Below are 24,481 nucleotides of genomic sequence, written 5' to 3' on the forward strand. Positions count from 1 at the left end.
CGAGTGCCACCTTGCCAGCCACAGGCCTGATTTGTGCACACAGAAACTACAGCTCACCTCCACCTGCTGCCTTTCGCTGCAAGCCATGACCTCCCTGCTTGTTCCTGCCCAATTACCTGGACACTGGCAGCAAGCCTGGCAGGAACAGAAATGACATCAGTGCTGGCTAACTCAGTCTGTTCATCACCTAAACAGCAGCAGTTCAATCATTCAGGCACCCAAGTAGCCACACCAGTGTGCTTCAGGAAAGTTCAGTTCTTCTCTGGGGGAGAAGAAACTTTTCAATCAGCTCCTGAAGCATGTATCTAATAAAGGGCAATGATGAAGAGTTAAATTTTAAAAGTCAAACAAGTAGCAAGAAGGATCTCAAGCATTCAAAGCCTCCTTTCACATGTTATTTACCAAGGAACTTATATCAAGCCCAAGGTAGGTTATTCTCTGGCCAAGGCAGGATTAACGTGTCATTCAGAAAACTGCACCAAACACATTTTGCTTCTTCTCTGGTTAGAGCACCCTTTTAGATGTAAGTCCATAAATGACAAACTACTTTATGCATATATATATATACACACATACACATATAAAAATTTCCCAATACCTATAATAAAATGGACTCAAGTCACAAAGTCAACAAGTAATAACATACAGGAAACATATTTCATATTTGCTGAATGAAGCAAAAGCTGTTGTGACTTAGACCAGCATTATATAGAACTGTTAAATCTATGAGAACTTCATGTATTCTGCTCAGTCCAGTTACCAAGAGCGCAGAAATGACCCACTGTCAGATTTCTGCAGTATGTTTTACATGTTACAATTTCCACTTTTCAACTTGCTGTTAGGTACCAGTAGAGAACAATCACAGCAAAAATGGCTCAACAGTATCTCAGTACAGTAGTGTATGTGATTTTTATACTCATTTAATGAAAGGAATAACCTTCAGTCAACATTTGGAAGAGCTCTGAAAATGCTCTGCTGGTTATATCAGTTTGATTGGTTTTTTGGCAGCCAGATCAGGTTTACTGAGACATTAAAAGGAAGGAAAACAGAAATGCAAGAGGCAGCAATATGACCACGTGCATAGATAACAGTTCCAGAGCAGGAAGTAAAGAAGGAAATGGTGATGTGAGGTGGAGGCTGCTCAGGCCTAGGTGAGACAGCTCCTACACTGCAACGTCCCCTGCTGAGCACTCGTTCTGTGTAACCTCAGGCTCTTCCTTCCCACCTCTGGCAAACAACTAATGGTACTGTTTGATTTTAAGTTCTGAGGACACAGATGGCCTTTGGGATATGCATCTGCCAAGTCAGGTCAGTTACTCCTACTGTAACCAAATCCAAGATACCTCTTAGGAACTGACAAATCCTGGGATCTTCATTATACCCACTGATCGAAAAACTGAATAGAAAGCAATTTTAAAAAAATGTATTATTATTCTTCTTCACAGGCCACTTGAAAGTAAACTTCATCTACTGGCTTGCAGTTGTACAGAGATATATTTAAAACTTGGGAAACCAGAAGAGCCAGACTACGAAGGCATGTGTTCTTGGATATGTTTTTAATAAAAAAGGAATGCACGTGTACAAGTGGAAATTTCCACATTAGAAATGTTCTGTTGAGTTTGCATTAACTCCAGGACACCTAAGGGAGAGTGAAGAATCAGTCTCCTGCCCTTGGCCAGAAGCCCAGCATGACCTTTCAGATGTGGTGAATACTATTCACAGTCTCATTCACACAGTTTTCCTCACTTGAATGCTGGAAGAGTAATTCTTCTGCAGGCTAAGCAAGGTAGTAAGCGAAAAATTAGGTTGGCTGGAGGTTGGAGGAAGACTCAACCCTGGATAAAGAAGAGATGGAGGCTTCTGTCAACAACTTGTTCAGTCCTCAAGCTTGAGTCTTAGCTTTTTTGCAGGCTGGCACTGCTGTTTCTTCCTCCTCAACTTTGCGAGGCTTCTTCACCGTGTACACGACGCCACAGGCACTCTTTCGAGTTTCTGGAATACACAAGCAGAAGCTGCAGTACCAGTGCCTCAAATACTGAAATAAAGTGCATTTAAGGCATACTCAGTTCAGGTGTCCATGCCCCAAACCACAGCTGGCTATGTAGAGCAACCAGATAGACAGCACATACAAGCAGGGCTCCTGCAAGGGCAGGAACTTGGGATTCACTGCATTACAGAGTGGAGAAACTACCGGGGGAAATACAACGGTGGGTGTAGAATTATAGCAAACCAAGGAAAACCAAGGTCTGCAGGGGCTGAGGAGCTGCAGAGACACAAAACCATTGGAAACCAGGCTTAGTCAGTTCAATAATCACAGAAGAACACATTCTTGAAGCACTGTCAAAAGCATTCCCGAGTCAAACATCCTGTTCTTAAAAAAACACTAAAAATGCATTCACATACCCCAGGATTCTTAGACTATGTGGGCACAATTGTATTGGCAGACGATCCCCTACATACCAAGGAAGTATTTTATGGTATTCAAGAATTTTATTTACCAAACTCTCATCATGAAATACTGGTCAAATAACCTACTGAGTCCAATCCAATTTTGTAATTACTGGTGGGAAGCTTCTCTGCAAAATTTGAGTTAGAAGAGATTCTCTACAAATACTTTATTAGCAGAGAGGCTCTGCAAGATCCTTGACAAAATATATTGACTTATTCTGGGCTAGTATCCTCTATGGGACAAGGGAAATGGCACTTGCTATTTAATTTCACGGATAAGATAGACGACAGGCTTGAGAAATCCCATATAAATTGGATAAACTCTGTATTTCTATGTAGATGAGCAGCAGGCTGGAGAAGAACCTGTTGATTTTGCCATGAGTTTGAAATGATCCACTCTGAAGAGTGAGTCAGAAATAATCCACATATTAAAACATCAGAAAAGGACATGACTAAGGTTGCTTCTGCACACATGCTGCAAACAGGCAAATGCAAAACACATGCATACCCATTTTTTTACATCAGTCCCCAATGTTTTTGTCAGTGTCACCAAGATGAGCATTCAAACCTTTCTGAAATGCGATAGTTTCACTATGAAGCACAGCAGCAGGTTACTATTTTGGTTAAACCATTTATGACTCTTTAATGTGGTTGCACAAGTCCTCCAGCACAGACAGCACCATCAGTTCAGCCACTGATTTGCCAACATGGCAACAAGGGAAAATAAAACAGCCTCGCCGCAAGAGCTTCTCTTCATGTATTGGACAAAGAAGTAAAACCCTGATCTGACTTGCTCTGTAAGGTCTCAGACCTTTTAGAGAATATGCATCAACAAGAACTCAGTTTAACAAATGCACACGTTACTTAGAGGAGCTCCCAAGTGCTCACCTCCATGCAGCATGGTGGCTCTGCAGTTGGTGGACACAGCTGCCTTTGCTTCACCTTCTGACAGGCCAAACAGCAAACCTCTGTCACTCCTGCTCAGGATCAAAACACACAGGAAGCAACACACACGACAGCCTTGCTTACTCTACAAATAACTGGGAACTAGCGAAGCTCTAACTCAAAGTGACATTTTGCATAAGGTTACCCAGAAGCAGAGAAATGAGGCACCCAATTCTCCTGGCTGCAGTTCCCCAGCAGCCCTCCTGGAAAGCTCCTGGCAACATTGCTTCTTTCCAGACAAGAAGCTGTACTTTTGAAAATGAAAGTCTGTCAACACAGAAACATTTCAGATATGCATAATAAAGAAAAAAAATTACCCCTCAGAAAATTTCAGTTTTGGGGACAGGGCACTGTCTGATACAAAAACATTATGCTGAAGTTTCCAGCCACCTTTAGCAGGGATGACACCACCTTAGCTATGTTAGTTTGGCTTGAATCTGACTGCTCATTTTAAGAGGGAAGAAAAAACGTTGAGCATAAAATCCTTCCAGGCCACACAGCCTCCCACATGATTCTCATGACTCAGAGCATGCTCCTTCCCTTCCAGGGACAGGCCAAACATGTGCTTCAGGGGTGGGGAGAATAGTAAAAATGCATCTGAACTCCTAAAAGAAGGGAAGAAAAGACACTCTCCTTTGTTTCTAGAACAAAACAATGTTATTTAACATTACATGTATAACTAAGGACTGGAAAATCCAGAACAGAAGGAGTTACTGCTCAGATAGGACCTTCTAATTTTACATAAAAACAATTTTATAGCTTCTGCTACCAAAAATGTGACACTTTGGAGATACTAAGTAATAATTTCTCATTTTGTCCATAGTGCCCTTAGATTTTTATGGGTTTTATTAATTTCTCCATTTGCACCCACACAACATTAATGCACATCACAACACAACATTCCTGTAGCTGAACACAAACATTATTAGTTACAGGGACTTCTCATGCCACCCCATGACCAAGATCTCTTGCTCCTTCCACACACACTCAGAGCCCCGATTCATTGAATGCGTCACCAACAAGTACCACTGTATAAAGTTCAAGGACTGTAAAGGATGAACAGAATTTCAAAACCACTTTAAACTTTCCAATGTTACCACTAACTGCTGCCTTTGACTTTGGGAAAGGATACAGATTAGCCACATCATAAGGACCTCGGAGCTCTAGAGGCTAAAACAAAACAAAGAAGTTTGGATATGTGAATGCCTTTGCTGTCAGGCTGACAGTATGAACAGGCAGGGCAAGGCTATCAGATAGGCAAGATTAAATGCTATATAATAGCAAGCTACTGAAGATAATAGTAAATCAAGCAAATACCACTATTTTGGCAAACAGTGTGTCCATCTGGGAGAAAACTGTCATGGAAAATACCACAGCAGCAGTAAAAAAAAAAAATCCCCCAAAAACCAATATAACAAAACAACCAACCAAAAAAAAAGTCCTGAAACCCAAAATACAATTCTTTGGTAATGGCAATCATATTTAACTTACAATTTTTATGCTTAATGTGTAATTAAAGCTGTACTTTCAGCCAGACAAATATTCAAATTTTTCTGACTTAAAAAAAATAATCTGGGACTTACCCTTTCAGCTGCACTAGATATAACAATGTTCTGGAACACAAAAGAGTATAAACATTCATCTGTCAGACAGCACCAAGAAATGAAAAAAAAAAAATCAGCAAGATGCAAAAACTTTTTGAGGATTAGCTAAGTTCAGGCTCAGAGCCCAATTAAACATCAGAGTATCTGATGCCCTCAGATGAACTCTGTCAGGGTGGGAATCTTAATTTAGGGACATGATAAACTTAGTTATTGCCCTGTCCCCTACACAGACACGGGCACAGGCACAAGCCCTCCCTTGCAATTACAAAACTCTCACAGCCAGAGAGGAGATTAGTAAGTACATCTCATTTTAGAGGGATAGGCTAAGCAGTGTAAGTGTCCAGAGTGATGGCATTAAACAATCACCTGTCAGCCTGTACCTCTCATAGTGGACTTTAAAGTGCCCTTAAGGATAAAGAAAAAACGCAGAGCAGCAGGCACTGTGTTAAGAACTGTTCCCTTTATTTACAACAGCTGAAAAAGGACCCACATAAACAACAACTCACCCTGAGCTGTAACAGAAATGGATTTAGGAGTGCAGGATCCCCAGAAGCAGCTTACAGATAGTGCCTTGAGACAGTTCGGCGCTCCCAGATTTTCAGCCTACACTGTTGCAGTACCACTCAATGGTAAGCAGTCATGTCAGCCTTGACCATCCCCACACTGATTCAGGAAATGTATCTACACTTAGGCAGTGGCAGCCACTTTGTGCCACACACTCATTTCCCTCAACACTGGCACCCCTATGAAAATCACCAGGCAGAGAAATCCTTCTCCCTTCTCTCCCAAAAGGTTTCTGCAGAACAGGTATGTGACTACAGTGGAATTGGAAGATCTCACAGCTCAGCTGCCAGAGCTCTTCTGATGCTAAACTCCAAGGATGCTTACCTAGGGGGAGCCTGTTTAGCTCAGGTGGTAACCCTGCCGCAGCAAAATCTCCTTGCACCTTTTATTATACTGAATAAAAGGCTTTGGGAATTCCTGCTTGAGTGGGTGAGAATTAGAACTGTGCTGAGGCAGAGACAGACTTTCCCTCTCTGACATCAGCACCACCAACACATCACCCATCTCTGGTTTCAGGGTGAGGCTTTAGATCCCTTCTCCACACTGCTTTGCTTCCCCTGCCACCTCCCCAGCACAAAGAGCTGGGCAGGCACTGGAAGAAAATGCCCTGTGTGCAGCTAGAACTCAACAGCTGAAAGACCTATGTAAAACTGACTGCATGTTCACGGTGTGCCCAAGGTTTCCTCATGTGCTGAGGAGAAGAGGATGGGAGAGGTGACTGCCTCACTATCAGGAAAGCCAGAAGCAGAAGCAATATATACATCAAAGTGACTTAACAGCACACATCCTGATGGAGCCCAGGACACTTTTTTTCTGAATAGTTCACCGTTAAACCCACTGCACTATGGATCCCAAAGGTGCTTTTGAGCCTAAGTGGTGCTGACTGCAAGAGTTTGCTCGGAAAATTCAAGTTTCCTGCTCCAAACTGTAGCAACTAATGCCTGTCACCCAGGCTCAGAGAAGCTCCCAGAGCAGCTGTATGAGACATCTGAAGCCAGCACAGGATTGTGGATCACTGCTGTGCACTGGAGATACGCTCTGCCTGATTCAAAGACTTTCACTAGGGGATGGGTAAGATGGAGCAGGGAGACAACAGCAGATAAGAAAAACACTGCTGGCAAGTAAAGGAGCAGCAGGCAAAGGCAAATCCAAGGCAAGAGCTAAAGGGAAAGCTAAAAGGCAAAACACCATCTCCCCAGGTAAAGCAGACAGCAGCTGTTCAGTACACTGCTCCAGGCAGCCTCCAACTCAGTTACCAAAACACGGGAGGTGAGGGACTGAGGCTATACACACCTTCTGTCTGGCAAGGCAGGGGAGTTTCTCCTTCATTCCCTGCATTAAATGTTTTATTTAAAACATTGAAATGTTTTAAATACACTGCTCAGTGCCAGCTCTGAGAACACAAGTAAATTTCTGAAGGTTTCTCTGCCCTGCTATAAGAGAGGAGGAATAAAAGTATCCAAAAGCTACTACAGGTTCAACAACTACCCATTACAGAACATGAGTGTTGCATGCCAGGTGCCAACAGAAGCAGCCTATGGACCAGCCATCCCATTTTTCATTTAAACAAGGGCCTCCACCTCACTGACAGAGGCAAGCTCTCAGGAAGGGCTAATAATCATCTCTGCTGGTCCACAGCCTACTGAGTCTGGAGGCAAAGAACAAAGACAAGCTAGCAGTCCTCTTGCAGTGCCTAACAACTTGTCATGTGCAGCTCCAGCTGATTTACCTTCCAGTCACAGATGAAACCCTAGACTGAGAGATGCAGAATGAAAGGGCACCGTGCACAGACTGAGTGCCTGAACATCTCGCTTGCCCTATCCATGACATCAACTCAACTGGTGCTCTCCAGTTCAACAACCACGTGAGAAGCACATCCTGAACCGCACAGAGGAAGGAGGAGCAATATCAAAAAGGAAATTCCAAAGGCAAGTGGTCTGGTGTGTACAGAAGTCATGTCCAAGTCAGTACTTCATGTCATTAATTGCCAGAGCTGGGCTTCTCAGGAGAGGCTGTGCAAATACTTACCTCCTCTGTAGCACCAAGGAAATGAATCTGTTTTACCCACCCTGCTGTTCTATAAAAGTTGCCATGCTTGAGGAGAACTGAGGTAATGATGGATCTTTTAATTTACCTTCCAAGCTCTACATCCCACTTCAGATTTTCCAAATCCAGCTTCTCTAGACTAGCTACATGTGGCAGAGGCCATTTACAATACAGAAGGGGGAGCTATAATTTCTGTTAAATTTGATATGACCCCCTATTAAAAAACATGGCCTGAGAGGACACAGCATAACAAACAGCTTAACCTGGTAGCCTGGGAGGAGGTAAGTTATGAAAGCAATGGGTTACAGGCATCTCAAAGTTACTTCTTCCTTGGGTTTCAGTAGCATGGAAGAATGCAGTTCATCTGACTGCAGCAAAGCCTTGGCTGACAGTCAGCTAGCTGTTTGGTCTATTTTGGACACAGAGAATTTACTTGTTAACAATACAGTTTCTACTTTTTGTCTTATTGTTTTTTTAGCCCCCATATCCAAAGCAGGCAGTCAAAAGAGCTTTTGATCAATGAGAAATATGAAGTGGAGGATTTTAAAGAAATACATGAATTTCAGTTCTAGGGCAAGCCTTATATGTCTGGCACTTTAATCTCTCTCCATCCCCTCCCACCTTTGTTTTGGGAATTGCATACCATAACAACACATGGGCTGTTCTGGAAAAAGAATCTAACAGCTTGACAGCTCAAGAAGAAAGCATGCAGCAGTGCAACACTGGAAGTATCTGGAGCTACAATGACTGTGTCCTTGTGTTAGTAGGCCAAGATTCAGTCACAGCTTCAGATGTCCCAGCATCCAACTCATTTAAAATGGCTCAGTCTGTACAACTCCAGAAAAATTTGAACTGATTTAATTACCTTGTTTTCACTTCAAGAGCTTACCTTTCCTTTGCAGATCTGCATCAGGCTGATGGCATTTGAAATTGTGTATCTTCTCATAGTAGAGTCTTTGATGGCAGGCGTGTAAAGAAGTTCAAAGTAAATGCCTCGATCTATTGCCTTCACATGAAAGAGAGCGATCAAAAATCAAAAGGAGAGGAGCCTAACAATCTAACAACTGCTGTCTGTTATTGATGCAGCTTATTCTCAGTTTAACTGTGTCACACACAAAAAAATTAAGGCAGAATTGTTCCAGTAAGAGCACAGCATAGCATGAAAGGAGAGTGGGGGAAGGCTTCACTGTACACCAGATACATGTGCATAAATCTTGGACGACAGATAAATGAGGTTTAACAAACAAATACTAACCACTTATTTGCTGTCATTGGCTATCACTAATATAGACACACAATCAGAGTCGAGGAGACAGAAAACCACTGCTGGTTATCTGCTGTCTTGAAACTTTGAGGACTACTCCTCTAGTCCCACACCCTGCTGTAAGAAAGATGATCACTTCCCTGAGCAGCCATGTATTGCAGATGAAGAATTCCTCCTTGCACAAAAGCAGCAACAAGGACCCTTCTCCTGTCTCACAGCATACTCTGGTGTTTGTGACAACGTTAAACAGTGAGTCACAGAAGAGATTTCAAACAGTAATACTGGTTATATTTTCAGCTGCTCTGACATCCTTTGCTGTCTGTCACAGTGCCTCACCAAAAGCCCAGTATTCTTGTTTTGGCAAACACAGAAAGGTTAAGCAACTTGCACACAGTGTGCTAGCGACAAAGACACAATGTAAGGCCCGAGTTCTTTGTTCCATGGCAATCCTGCATTTGCCTGAAATGATACTCTTAAACAAATATTATTAAAATATGCTGCAATGGCAATACTGTAAGAGAGTCCAGTAACTGCATACAGCTGGAATTAATTCAGCTCCCACCTATGCATGACCTCTGTATGCAAGCACAACAGAAGGTATGTATGCATCAAATGCTTTACACAGAACTGGCCTGATAGCTGCAAACAAGAGAAGCCTGAATTTATCAAAACCAAACAGCTGATGGCAATACACCAATTTCCAGTCAAGGTGATTTTTAACCTCATCCCTACCACTTCAGCTGCCTGCCAATCTGTCTGGCATTGTAACAACCAAAACTGACTGCCCCAGAATGCACAGACCAGTCCAACAGACAGACTGCCTTGATGCTGGGAATGTGGAAGATGAGAAGTAGCTTGCAAGGAAAATGCCTCCTAACTCAGGTCTCTAAGAGCCACACAGCTCCTTACCTGGGCCACCTGCTGTAGTTTTAGGCAGCTAGGGTACTTTCATACAGTGTTTCATACAAAATTGTTATTCCAAGTGGAATATTGAAATCCTCAGCTTACCACAAACTCCAATGTATTATTTTTATTCTGTCTCAGAATTAATTCTAGTTCATTTTGAATTTTTATTCTAGGTCAAACTTTATAAAAAAAATGAAGTAGGATTACTAGCCAATTCCAAATTTAAATTTTTGGAAACGAAGTTCTACATCACCCAAGAATGCCCATGTGGAATGAACCTTTACATATACTCAGAGGAGAAAACAAGTTCCCATAAGAGCATGTTTAGATTAAGTTTTCTAGCAAACTACCAGCGGCAGGCAGAACTATATTTGATCCACACTGATAGCCATCTTGGGTCCCACAGCATGTATTCAGCGATGCCACATTTGGTTCATTTACTCAGACATTCTTTTCTCCAAGTATGGATTCAATACAGTTGTCTTTCAAGTAATCAGCACAACATCCTTCTCCTAAATTAACACTGCCATTCACATTTCCTGTCTTTTAAATCAAAGGGCTGTTTATCTGTTTTGACACAGCTGTACCATTTCTGGTTTGGGAAGCAGCTTTGTCAGCAATTACACCATATCTCCCTGCTTAGCAGCACAGTGGCCTTAAGGCTCTGTTTCCACTCCTTGGGAACACCACTTCTGCCTTCTTAAATGGGGGACAGGAGGAGAAAAAGAAAGAACATACATCACTGTGTATTAAGTGCTGCAGTGGAGGCCCTGAAGTGAAGGACATTTGAAACAAAACTACACATTATGCAAGAAAATAAAAGAACCACTTGGATAGGAATGGTGGGTGGAAAGCAGTAGGGAATTCAACTCAAATTTTGTATTTAATGTCAGTCTAACAGCAAGAATACAATTTAGATGTAAATTTACCATATTCACAGGGGGCCTTCTGAAGTAGAATGGCAGCTTTTCTGTTACATTTATGCAGACCAGATCCACATCTAGTGTTGTGCAAGCAATCTACAGCAAAGAAACAGGAACAGATTATTAGATATGCCAAAAAATGCATAACCAACTTGAGATGCACTAATATTCTCCTTCATTTCTTAATGCAACAAATGTCTCTCCAGGGTGAGTTCAGTTTTAAAATTAAGAGGTACTATGCCTTGCAGGTATGCCAATACAACAGCAGCATTTGAGACTTAAAACCCAAGTCTTCCCTTTCTTACAGAACTAATTTTCCAATAAAATAATGGTCAACCCCAAAGCAGTACCTACTTCTTTGTTTTTATCTGACAGAGGACACACAGAAGCAATGTTGGCTTTTGACAAAAGAACTCAGAGATAATAGAGGACAACCCCAGTTTAGAAAGGGAAGAGCCCCCAGGAACTGCCCCTTGTCCCATCATGCTCTGCTTCCAGTACAGCACCTGTTTGTTTTCAGGATTAGTTACTTTTACCAGAAGCAATAGAGAAAAGAATGAAAAAAAGAAGAATGTGACTGTTGGTGCTGCATGCCATTTACTGGAGACCAGTGCTCAGAGCCTCCCTTTCCTGGCTGGGTGCAGCTCCTCCTGACAGCCAGACCTCTGGCAGAGTCTGGACACAGCACTGAAGGCTACAGCTTAAGAATTTAGCTTTGAATTCACACCACAATTTACAGGTTGTATTAAGAGATGGAGGAAATAAACAAGGGGCAGAGGCTCCCCACACTGAGATACAGGGAAAATTAAGGGGACCTAAAAGGGAGTCCTTTAATCCACAAATCCACATTAATCTCATGCACCCAAATTAGGAATTATATATGCCTGCTCTGTAAGGATGATTACACATGGCCAGACTAATGTCTTTAAGCAGTGCTGTAACAAAGAAGGTAAGACAGGATAAGAAGCTGAAAAGGAATTTTCTGTGTGTAGGGGAACTCTGCACTCAGAAACCTGGCAGCAACTGCTCCAAATACACCTGGGCCAGGTGCCAACCATTCATCCCTCCTCCCACCGGCACAAAAGCAGTGGGGGCTGTGAGGAGCCCCAGGGGGAAGGGCTGCTCTAACACAAGGCACACTGCTGCTTGGCAAACTGGTCTTCTACCAGTTTGTTCACATGGAATTTGGATGGAGATGAGAGCAGAGGCCCAGCTTTAGGAATGTTTCCTAGCTGTTGATAGCACTCTCTTCTAGACAAGACAGCCACAAGTACACATGCAGGCAAACCACAAGGTTTTTGAAGTTGAAATGTCTCTGCCAGGACATTCAGACTAAACTATTTCTTCATGCCCTATCTTTATCCTCCATTAGGCAGGACATGGTCTGCCTGTGGAATCTATTGCATAGAATTAGATTTGCAAGAGGAAGTTCAGCCCTGCTACAGTCACCTTCCCTCCTTTTCTTACATGAGGTACAAACTACTACACAGAGGTGATTTATGGGAACATGTACAGAACAAATAGCTCCAAATCATGTCCTAGAAAATATGTCAGTGAAGTCATAAAAAATTCAGGAAGAGATTATGGCAAAAATTAAGGAAAGCAAGAATAGAAATCAGACGCATGCAAGTTGTCCTATTTGATGAGACATCAAGCCTTCCTAATCAGCTCCAGAAACACTGGAAAACTCTAGACCATTTTGTAAATTAAGCACAGTGGGACAGGGAGTGACTCAAAAGCCAGGATATCTGCAGGATTCCAGTGACATGAACATTTCAGAAAATACCACCAAGTAAAAACAAACTGCGAGTCATATTCCTCGCATATGAGGAATTCCTGTACTGTACTGGAGAGCAGATTTCTCCAAGAACTCTAATGTTCAGCCTAGCTCTGGCTCCCAGACAAATCAAATATGCAGTCAAGCTAAGGTTACCCCTGCCTGCTGAAAAGATCTGAAGTGCAACAACTTCATCCAGAAAATGACGTGCAGAAAGTTGCACAGCCCAGCAGCTGCCTGGCAGCACTGCGGGCAAGAGCCCCATCTGCTGGGAAAACTCCAGCCAGCCATTGATAAATACATCTGCCACTGTCTGGATGCTCTGAACCAAGCTTTGGCAAACGTTTTAGGAACAAACATTGAAATCTGACTTTGCACTACATACATAGGGTTTTTTAGATACTAGTGATGTGCTAAGTGCTTACGAACAGCAGACAGAACTAACTAATATTATTAAAACAATCAGAAATCTTAGAAAGCAAAGTTTTTGAAAAGCAGCAAGTACAGACCCCATTACCTGCATGGAGTGGGCATTCCTGTTGCAGGCCAAAACAATCTTTTTGGGAGACTTGAACAAAGAGCCCATTCTACAACTGGCGAATGTGGCTTCCTCATCCCCTTAAGGATATAAATGATTTGAAGAATTTAAGAACATCTTTCAGTACATATCACTGACACACTCAGCCACAAAAGAGCTTCCCTGGCTTTTGACAAAAGGGCACAGACTAGTTTTGGGCCATGCTAAAACATCTCCAGGGGTCATGTAATTTTTTCACAAAAACATACAAAATCTTGTTCAGTGGAGAAAATGTAAGTGCCAAATTGTTGGTGAGAAAGATTATGCTCTTGAGCTAATGCTGAGTTACCAAAAGCCAACAGGAAGTTAATTTGCAATGCAAGGCCCACTCTTGAAGGCTTTATTCTTAATAATGAAATATCCATGAGTTGTAAGAGGCAAACTGTACATGCTGAAACCCCCTGAGTAAAGTCCCTTTCACCTGTGTGATACCTCTGTGAAACTGAATCAGCTCTCCACAGCAAGACATTCTAAAATCTCTAAAGAAAAGACAACCATACAAAGCTGCCCTGAATGTGAAGGATGAATGAAGTCCTTCACCTCATGCACTTTGCAAGAAATACGCCTGGGTTCCATCCCCAGCTCAAAGTGCTGCCAGCATGGAAGCAATGGAGATAATCTCACTGACAATCCTGCTTCTTTCCTCACACCCTGTCCATCACCTGCCAGAGTGTCAGCTTAACCAGGCACTGTCTGCACTGGCCTGCCAGAGCACAGCCACCCGCCCTGCGCTGGCACAACTCTCCGCGTGGCTGGCTGCTGAATCACTCTGGGAAAGGGGATCTGCCTGGAAAATAACTTGGCAAAACCTCTGGTTACTGCTCAGCCAAAAGCAGGCTCCTCAAAGCAAAGTGCCATGCAGCTGAACAAGCAAGCAGCCTCAGCAGCAAAGCAGACAGGGACCTGCAGAAATGAGTGGCTGTTTATGCCAATTTAAATGCTGCCACAGCTGGATGTGCAACTGCAGCAGGAGGCATGATATGGCTGAAAATAAACAATAATAACCCTTAAGTGAGAGAATACCCTTTTCCCAAAAAAAACCAACACAGCACACCCTGGCTGATCACCTAGTTTCAGGTGCTTGTTTAAGTACATGACTGTGGCATTTATATTTTCTGAAAAATCCCTTCACCCAGGATTTTTCTCCTGGGAAGTTGAGAAGCCTCAGAGAAAAGGAAAACAATATTATCTCATTTGCTTCTCCTGTGTTTTGCTGCTTTGGAATGTGGTTGGAGATTGTTTCATTGGTTTCTGGTGAATTGTTTTGACTTATTGGTCAATCAGGGTCAAGCTGTGTCAGGGCCCTGGAGAGAGTCACGAGTTTTTATTATTATCTTTTTAGCCTTCTGTAAGTATCCTTTCTGTATTCTTGAGTATAGTATAGTATAGTTTAGTATTCTTTAATATAATGTAGTATCATAGAATAATAAATTAGCCTTCTGAGAACATGGAGTCAGATTCATAATTCCTTCCTGCCACGAGGGACCCTGCAAATACAATACATGACAAACTGATTGAGCTCACTGGAGAAGTGAGATTTTACACTATTGCCAGAGATCAAAAGAAAGAAGTGGAGAGTGGCCTGCAAAAAATATTTTAAACCATTTGCCTCTGTCATGCCCCAAAGAGTCTTAAAATCTTTCAAGGGAAATAAATTCAGAAATTAGTTTCATTTTGCCATAACTCTTATATTTAATGCTTGAATTCTGCTGAAAAATTCTTTAAAGCTCATATTCTTTGACAGCCTCTTGCTTTGTAGTTTACTTGGACAAGTCGTGAAATAGGAGGGGAAATAATGTAGAAAAGCAAAACAGAATAATGCAATTGTAATGTGGCAAAACGGGTACTCAGCAGTACTAGGAAGTGGCTTTAACTTATTTAAAAAAAACAACCACCAGACTCAGTTTTAAACTGAGAAGCTCCCTTTGAAAGTCATTTCTTCAAAGAAACTCGCTTTTTTTTTTGCTGTCCCTCCTTCACACCGCTTTAAACTGCATGCCTGCCTCCTGCCTGCCAAGGCTAACAGAGATGGAACATTTCCACCTACTCACCCAATTCAGACTTAATGTTAAGATTTACAAGCTTACAACAGGTCAGACATCACAATTTTGGGTTTTGTAAGAAAAATTCTGACAAAAACACAACTTGTTTCAAGGTGCTCCACCCAATCAGAACATCAACATCAGCTGTTATCAAGTATCAAGAGAACAATTTAAATAAAATATGAAGGAAATGGAGGTGAACAGCCATTAGTGAACCACATTAGTTCCACTTTAAAATCCTCCCTAGCATTTTTGAGACCAGTAATAATTAGTTCTAACAGAAGATCATAAGTACATTTTTGGGAAGTTGTCAAGAGCTTGAGAAGTTAAAGCTGAAGACAGAACTTTTCTACATGATGATAGCACACATACATTGGGGGAAAAAAAAGGATGTTTTCTCTCCTCACTAGAGTACAAGGCACAAAAAGGCAACCACAGTGCAGGGCATACAAGTCCCTTCATCAGGCAAACGAGGTAGATGTTTCAGACTTTAACCTGTCACCTCAGGGTCCTGCAGCCTCCTGCAAATCCTCCCAAACCCCTCAGCCTATCAACTGCCCAGGCAGCCTATAATGTTTGATTAACTCCATGAGGTCTTTATAAAATGGGAAATAAAACAAAGCATGTACTTAAATTAGCACAAAGCACTGAAGGCTACTAAATGAGCATTACTGATGAGATTATTGTACTTACATGGAACAGTTTCTCAGTTTTTGGAAATACTGCTATGATGTCATATAACCTTATGTTTGCAGATGTTGATCTCTATAAAAGGAGGAAACAATTACTACTTTGAATTCTGACAGATGATGAAGACATGCACAATGATTACAACCAAAACAATGAGAAGAAAAATCCTTTTTCCTTGTCAAGCACTAAAACAAAGCCAATAATCTTCTAATTACACAGCAGGTTTCTACAGTGAAGTCATTCATTCTCAGTTTGAGGCTTGTCCCACCAATTTACTAAGATACACTTTTTGCTTTGATCTTGTAGCACAAAAACATAACCAGATGCAAGGGTTGCTCATGGTCTTCTAGTTTATACACACAAGTCCAGAAACCAAGGAACAGAACTGTTGTTCCATATTGACAAATGATCAACAGAAGCCATATACAGTCTTGTAAGTCTGCATCTCCTCATGATCCCATTGCTCATCAGAGATGCAATCTCAGAAATCACTGCTGAGTGCCCTATAAATTCCAGGATGCTGTCCCCATAGAATTTCCAAAGTTTCATTTATTCATTGAGAAAAATAAATAAAAGTTGCAAAATTGATTGCTGAGTATACTTACCAAGAGGTTACAGTGGGAAGGATCAGAAACAACAAGTGTTAGCCGGGTCAAGACTTTAATTCTTTTAGATGTCCCCTACAGAAAAAAGAATAATATAAAAAAAAATTTATTAACCTACATCAAAAATTTGTGGTAATTTCCACCCAATCTGCTAAAAAAAGAAAATTGGTGTCATCCTTATAGTCATGTTATACTAATTTTCTTAAGTCTGTAGTTACACTTCCCTAATTTACATTATCTCTTTGATATTATACCTGTCTTTACAAAGAATGACTTACTGCATTTCCCTGGAAAAGGATCAATAGAAAGAAGAAAAAAAAAAGAAAAACAACCATGCAGAAAAATTGAGTATGTTTTACTACTGCTATGATTGCCCAGGCAGGCCACAACTGCAAGGAAAAGCAGTACTTGAATTAATCAATGTCAGCGACCCAAAGCACATTATTGTATTTCTTTACATCCAAATTTTGCTCCATCAAAACCACAAAGTTATTTCCAAAACTTAAATTTCAAGAATTGTAATTATTCAACTACAAGCAAATTCAAAATTCACACAAAGCAATTTCTTTAATAATTTCTAAAATAATGAATAGAGCCTACCCTGATGTGAATTTACTATTCTTCCACTGCTTGGAGTTTTAACCATGAAATAATGGACAAATTTTTGTTCTTTGATTAACACCTCATACATGAAATCACATATACAAACACACAAAGGTAAAAAAGAGTAACTCAGAATAACAGTATATATAGAATGTAACTAGACATACTTGTACAATAGGTAAAGATGGAAACAACTCTGAAGGGGATACTGGCTTGGTAATTTCCTTGAAAGAGAACAGAACAAAGTTATTAAAAATGTCATGGGTTATGTTTACATGTAAACAAAAACTGTGTTCCAATCTTAAGAAGAAATTTACCACACTAAGAAAGCTATTTTTGTGGGACAGTACATGAACCATATTAAAAATTAATCCAAAGGCAGTTCTAATGAAATATAAAATGGGAGTTTTGTTACAAATAGAGAGATTTGTACTTGTGTCTAGATGTGCATCCTGCAGCTAAAGCTATCTGGAAACATGCAATAAGGCAACAGGTTTACTAAAGAAAACAGAGTAAAAACAAGTAACTCCAAGAAAAATTACCTGTTTCTTTTCTTTAAAGTCGATGACATGATTAAGTGCAACTGCAGAATATCCCACTGAAAAACACACAGAAAGAATATTTTGTCCAGTAAACAAAAAGGAAACAAATCCAATGAGAAAACTGTAAAATATTCATTAAATGTCTTAAAGTTAATAATCACGTGCATGTTTAGATTTCACAGTATTTTTTAAGAAGACTTGTTCACCTGAAAAGTGCCTTAAAATAGGAAAAAAAAAAAAAAAAAGAAGTGTTTGGTTTTTAACATAGCCCAGGCCTGACAACTTTTACTCAAGGGCAGAGCTTCACGAACACAAATACATGGGTTTGGTGTCCCAAAGGTCTGGCCTAGCTTGGCCCTGCTTATGACTTTATGTAAAACTGCTAAGTGTACTCAGGACAGCTGCTCACACTGCAGACAAGGCAGCGCTGGCAGAGACACCGCTGTGGGAGAAGGCAAAGCGAGCAATTCAAAGCGATGCCGACCAAACGGAGGAGAAGGTACGGTTCAAAGGGCCCTGAGGAAGGTGACAGACCTGCCGGGGCATTTAAACCACCCGCCCCAAACTCCGCACAGGCAGCACGTGGCCGAACAGCAGCTCTGCAGGAGAAGAGCCGGGCCCTACGCAACTGCAGCGGGAAAAACTTGTGCACGTCGTGAAAAAACAACTGTTACACTGGGATAAGCAGGCAGAGCCAGAGCTGGAAGGCGCATCAGGAGCTCCCGTGACGTGCGGCCCGTCCCGGGCAGACCCAGCCCCGGGCACCGGGCTAGAGAGAGCTGCGGGCTGAGCCACACAGCGGGAAACGCGGCGGGGCGGGGGGCGAGGGCCGGCCCGCCCGCAGGGAAGGGAAGGCTCATCCCGGGGAGTCCGGCTGCGCCCACCCCAGCCCGCAGGCTCCGGCTCAGCCTCCCGAGCCAGGTGAGCCACCGCTTCCTGCCCTGTCCCGCTGCGCTCCTGGCCGGCCCGCCCTCCCCAGCTCAGCCCCACCGAGCTCCGGGCCGGCGCCGCTCGCAGGACTCACGGTGCGCCGCGGCCTCCAGCAGGCTCTGCAGGGACTTCTTGTCCGCTCCCTGCGGCAGGTTCAGGTCGGCGAAGCCGGCCATGCTCACGGCGCGGCGGGCGGGCCGAGCTCGGGCACGGCGGCGGCGCACGGCGGCGGCACCGCCCCTCCCGCCCGCGGCAGCCTGGGCCCTGTAGTCCCGCCCGTCCCGGCCGGCGGCTCCCGCAGCCCCGCGGTGGGGTGGGCTCCACGTGGGCCTGGCTGCCTCGGCACGGGGCTGGGGCCGCCGGGGAGAGGCTGTGGGCTGATGGCTCAGGTCTCAGGCGGGGCCCTGAAGGAGATCCCCCGTGGTTGGTTCCCAGGCAGCGCACCCCGGGCTCTGAGGGACATCCCCCGACCCAGGGGATCCCCGGCTCGGCCGCTCTCCGCAGCCGCAGCGCCGGCGGGGCTCGCCGCGCCCCTCGGAGCCGCCGGGTGCCCAGCAGGTGGAGCGGTAGCCCTGCTCCAGTGGTGTGTTAGTCCCCTGTGAAACTCGTTCAGCTGTCTGAACGTGGCCAATAAAAATCAAAATCAATCTCTTCTATTTATAGTGTTGTAGTTATTCTCTTTCCTACAATGCCCCGAGATGCCATGTCAAAGATATCCCCTGGCACGGAAAAGGACTGAGGAATTCTCACAGACTGATAATCAAATACATGTTCGTTGTGTAGCATTGCCACAAAAAGTACTAATATTGTTCTACTGCTGGTAAATAGCACAGAATATGTAAAATACAAATGGAAATTCTCGGCAGGTGGTTTTTGGTGACTTAGAGTGGCTGCTGAAGACAGCAAGTCTGCAATTCCTGTCCAACTTCAGCTGGCCAGACCAGGGAGTCCTTCGCCTTTTCCATCTTCAAACTGGGCTACATGCTCATCAGAGGAAGTCTGCGGGGTATCTGGAGCCCTAAATTCTTAATAAGTCAAAAATGCTTCTAACCAAGGCCAAGGCAGCTGCCAAACCCTGAACATCCCTCCTTACAGGGTCTGACCTTGATGCAGCTTGCTGTGCACAGGACTTGTGGGGAGCTGGGACTCATTTCTACCAGAGATCACTTGGTTAACAAAGTATGGCTGAGAAACAACAGTGCCTTCTTGGCGTGTTTCTGGACATCCTGCCTGATGAGTTACAAATACCTGGGACGGTGGTAGCAGAGAAGCTACTTGCAGGTTGCAGACACTGCACTAGGAGTTGAAGCAGTTTTGAGGGTCAGTAGAAAATAGCTCCCACATCTGTATGGCAGGAAAAATCCACATCACTCTGAAAGGAGTAAAAACCCCCCAGCTAGTAAACCATTGTTGTTCATGCCACATCTATGGCAGCATTTTTTTCTTGACAGTATTAGATCAAGATACTTCAATAAAGAAGCTCTGTTTGAGCCCATCTGCATCTGTAAGGTGCTTGCCTGTTACATCACATCAGTACTGCTTCTCTGCCAGCCATTTGAACAAGCAGCACAGCCTGAATGGTATTGCCGAGGTTTTTCTTCAATGTGTGTGAAAATGGAACAGCTCGAGATATTATTCCAGGTTTTCTTTGGCTCAGTGTTTGATGTAACTTGATTTGTCTTAATGAATGTAAAAAGCGATCCAGAAGCATGTATCAGTTATTTCTGAATGGCCCTACTGCAACAGTGTTCAGAGATACCAAAGAAGATTAAGCAGCCTTTGTGTTTGTCGATATACAAGCAAAAGAAACCTTTCACTGATGTGCTTAAAATGGAGGACATTTAAACAGATCTTCATGCATAAGATCTGCAGAACCCTGTTTGTTTGTAATGGTGTAAGATTCTCCGTACAAAGCACTTTTAGCACCAAGTATCACAAATCATGTCCTCAGAACCGTGCACAGCCTTATTTCCTAGTTATGCTTTAGTTATTACTGCTTTTATTTACACCAGCCCCAGTGGTCTGGGAAGAGCTTCCTTATGGTTCTCACTGTTAAGCTGCAAGCTTCTAACTTGCTTTGTTTCGTTACTGTCCTGAAGTTCTCCTTGGTGAAAACAGATCTCCTAACTCCAAGTGCTTCTTGATACACTTAGACCTCAAGACAGGCCTTTCAGTAAATTTTAATGCAGAAACTGTCACAATTCTTCTAATATGTTTTCAATGGGAAGCCCATGGTAGCAACTGTTAAGGTTTTTTTCCTTTAGTTCTGCATTTGGCACTTTTTGGGCGCTAAGATTTTGTTTATTACTATCTGCCTCAGCAACTCAGTAACATGAATGTCACAGTCACTTTTATCATAACCTCATAACCTCCATAAACTCCAATGTAAAGGTACAGGTGGAATTTTCAGAGTTGGGAGCTCTCATTTTGAGTGATACAGAATTTTAAGCATAAATGTCACCTTCACTGTCCACTTTCTTTTCAGATGCGACCTTGCTGTTGTTAGTATTTGCTAGTTCCAAAAAAGGGAAGACATAATTTCATATTTAAGTTGCACAGATGAAAGTATTTATTTTGACAATGGTAAGAAATGGCCAAATATGGAAATAGTTACCTCTCTGTTTTACTGCCACAGAATGATGATGATTTATCTTCACAAAGGCAAGAAAAGGCAGAAAAGAAAAGTGCAGCTGCAACATATTTGCTAGAAATTAGACAAGTGTTATTTGCTAAACAGTACATGCTGGGAATAAAAATCAAGGTTTCAGTAATAAAGGAAAGCAAAGCAAAAAAAGAAAAGGAAAAGGAAAGGAAAGGAAAGGAAAGGAAAGGAAAGGAAAGGAAAGGAAAGGAAAGGAAAGGAAAGGAAAGGAAAGGAAAAAAAGAGAAAAGAAGAAAAAGAAAAGAAAAGAAAAGAAAAGGAGATATGACAGACAAATGAAAACAACCGTTTAAGGAGATAAGCTCTCTTAGGCAAGGAAGGACAAAAGAGGGGATGATAAGAAAGAACAAAAGAATAAGAAAAATTTCTGATCTGATTGTTTATTGCATTGCATACTCATGTTACCTTCCTGCCGTGTGTACAATATTGAATGGTTTAAGGAGGGGAATGTAGCAGTGCCTTCAACTTTTTCAGCTAAGAGAAGGGCTATTGTTTTCTAGAGGCAGCTGTGTGAGGGGAGGTGTTGCCATGCTGGGCTGTCAGCGTTTTCTCCTCTGCTGCTGATGCTCTTGCACTGTGTTCCTTGACCCATTTCAGTCAGGATCCTCCAAGTTAGCACAGACCTGCTGTCTGCAAGCATCAAGTCCTCCAGAGAGGGATGAAGGATCCAGGATTTAATGCAAGGTTTTTCAACATAAACACTTTTATAGACACAGTCTGGCCCCACTAAATCAAAATGTGCTTGGGAAACTGTATTTCCTTGGCTAGCCTTAATGACCTGTCTTACCTTATCTCACTAACGTGGCAGCAAAGAATTGATAGCGATAGTCACTGCTATAGTATGCACTTAGTATCAATAGCAAATGCTGAAGATGTTATGTGATTAGCACTGTTTCTGGAGGAGGGGAAAAAATTAAACATAGGAGTTAACTACTTAGGGAGAGGGAAAAAAATCAAAGTAAAAAGTTCTTTTGCATTTTTTTTATCTTTTTATAATCTGAAATTTTTCTATACAATAATAATAAAATACCAAAGGTGAGATTTGCAAATAAAGTTCATTATCAAATATTAACAAAATAGTTTAACTTCACTAAGTGCAGAAGGAATGGGGGACAAAGGACTTAGCACAGAATTGGAGGTATATGGAAATATTAAGAGGCTTTTATGCACAGAGAGCCTAAATTACTCAAAGGACAGGATTTTACTAAGCCCAGACAGAAAAATGATTTGATTCTATTTTTTGAAGCCTAATGAAAGGTGAAAAAGTAATTTCTTGGGTAGAGAACAAATGTCAGCTTGTTATTCTTGACACCTAATTGGACATTTGTTTCAATTCTGTATTCTGTCTGGAACAACATGTTAGAATTTTTAAATAGGATCACTGAAGACAAAAGTGGGATGTACCCTTGGAAAGATGGAGTCCTACTTTCCTTTGTTGTTATTTTAAGTGCCTAGAATAGATGTCATCTCATGGAGTGATGGATTCTCCATGCTTTTCCAGACACTGGCCATGTGAAACCCTCTAAACCCTCATGGAAAGCAGCTCACCAATTCAGCCCAGCATGGGAAACTGGAAGTTATTTTAGGTGTGTCCTAGTAAAAACCTTTCAAGGAGCATATTTTAGAGAGGTGTCAGCTGCTTTGTCTTGCCAGGGTTTTTCACATTTTTCTGCAATAGTACATAAATCCCTTTCTATAATGGCACCTAAATTGATTTAAATTGTTTTGTTTCTTCAAAGGTAAGATTACAACAGCAAATTCAAAGAGTGGTAACATGGCCTTTGAGAAGGAAAGAAATCAGGTGATTAACTTGGAATGAACTGTAAGGGAATTTAAGATACAGAACAAAGGTTCAGTCCTACTTTTGGGTTGGAATGGGTAGGAGTGATCCCTACCCTACCAAATGATCCTGTGTATCATCCACTCAGAACATTTAGAGTCACATCCCAGGAGTGTATTGAAAAGCTGTCAAGAAGAATGACTGATTTAATGAACTGTGTTAACGCATTTGTAGGAAGCACCAGATTTTAATTTGCTCTGCCTTAGTGACATTTTAAGCAACTGAAAAATTGGTTTTACTGGGAGTATTAAACTGTACAATTTTATCAGCTTTTGTGATAAGAATCTATTTTGAACAAAATTTACTAAGTTTCTAACTCCTTAGCTGTGCTTCAGACACTATTTTTGAAAAATATGTCTAACTAATAAGGAAACATTCTCTCTCCAAGTTTTGCATTAATGTTTTAACTTAGATATATCTTTGCAATTTCTAAAGACCTTTTTCTTCCTAATATTTGTTTAACTGAAGAGGACAAAATACTTCATTTTCACCTGGTGGGGTAACTCACCTGAAGCTCAACATATTTTGGGTGGTTAAACAGGGATTTTTATTTTGTGATTTTGTTTTTTTTTGTTATGATTGGACGCAATAAAGCAACTAACAAAGTGTGGGGAAACACCTGACTGAACAGGAAAATGGTTTCAACTTGGTAATGGGCAAGGAGCTGCCCAACAAGATCTCATCCTTATCATTGCTTATTTTATTATCTTAGTCAAATCAAGATGTGGGGTGGTAGGGAAGGGCAGCAATTCAACTACCAAACCCTGCATTTCTGACCACAGGAGGCTCTGCCTGTGCTCAATCTGTGTTCTGTGAATCAAGTATGGAAGCCTCAGTTGCTATGGATTTGTGTTTCACTAGTCTGTAGGACTGTCAGTTGAGGGTTTTGGTTTTGTTTTTTTGCCCCCAATAACTGGATATTAATTAGGTTTGTCTTCAAAGCAGATTTTAAAGTCAGTATAATGTGCAACCATCCTAGAGCCTTTCTTACTACTGAGCCACACAAACAGTTCTTCCCTGTCCTGCACATACTTAAATAAAACTTTATATGTTGCAAGATCTCCCCTCATTTAAACCTCATGGTAATTGATACATCTGGCACCAGCGCTTTCAATTCCCTCTCCTTCTCTAGTTCACCTGGCTTCTGTCTCATGTTGACAATGTGAGGGACACTCAGGAACAAGTGTTTCTTGGTTTTAGTCCTTACTGTCTGGCATCATGTTGCTATATCACGGGGTGTGATCTTCTGCTGGCATCCCATGGGTAACTCACAATTCAAACAGTTAATTTTTACCCCACTCGAAGGCAAGAATAGGACTTAAAGAACTGAGAAAGCTAGTGAATCCCAAAATTTGGCTTGTATCTAAGAGTCCAGGGAGCCTACAAGAAAAACAGGTAATTCAAGCAATAGAGGTTTGTTGGTTTTAGCTTTACAGAAGGAATTACACATGGAGCACAGAGTAAATTCAAAATCAGGGTACAAAAATATGAATAAAAGAGAAAATATAGGCGA

General features: G+C 42.0%; 1 protein-coding gene across 2 annotated transcripts; it reads right to left on the reverse strand.

The window, feature by feature from the left end:
* Positions 1–1,539: 1,539 nt before the first annotated feature.
* RPP30 (ribonuclease P/MRP subunit p30) lies at positions 1,540–18,746 on the reverse strand. Of its 2 annotated transcripts, XM_041461448.1 has the most exons (11): positions 18,561–18,738; positions 17,537–17,592; positions 17,162–17,218; positions 16,392–16,466; positions 15,790–15,861; positions 10,707–10,796; positions 8,497–8,613; positions 4,977–5,006; positions 4,526–4,563; positions 3,337–3,416; positions 1,540–1,992 (listed from the first exon to the last, which is right to left on the reverse strand). In XM_041461448.1, the coding sequence occupies exons 1-11, from the start codon at positions 18,640–18,642 to the stop codon at positions 1,883–1,885; spliced, it is 807 nt and encodes a 268-aa protein (XP_041317382.1). In that variant the 5' UTR covers positions 18,643–18,738; the 3' UTR covers positions 1,540–1,882. The 2 variants fall into 2 exon arrangements, with proteins under 2 accessions (XP_041317382.1, XP_041317383.1); XM_041461449.1 differs by lacking the exon at positions 17,162–17,218 and having other exon boundaries at positions 18,561–18,746.
* Positions 18,747–24,481: the final 5,735 nt, after the last annotated feature.

Source organism: Pyrgilauda ruficollis, unplaced genomic scaffold (genome assembly GCF_017590135.1).
Source record: "Pyrgilauda ruficollis isolate IOZ18807 unplaced genomic scaffold, ASM1759013v1 scaffold15, whole genome shotgun sequence".
In the NCBI taxonomy this organism is placed as follows: Eukaryota; Metazoa; Chordata; class Aves; order Passeriformes; family Passeridae; genus Pyrgilauda; species Pyrgilauda ruficollis.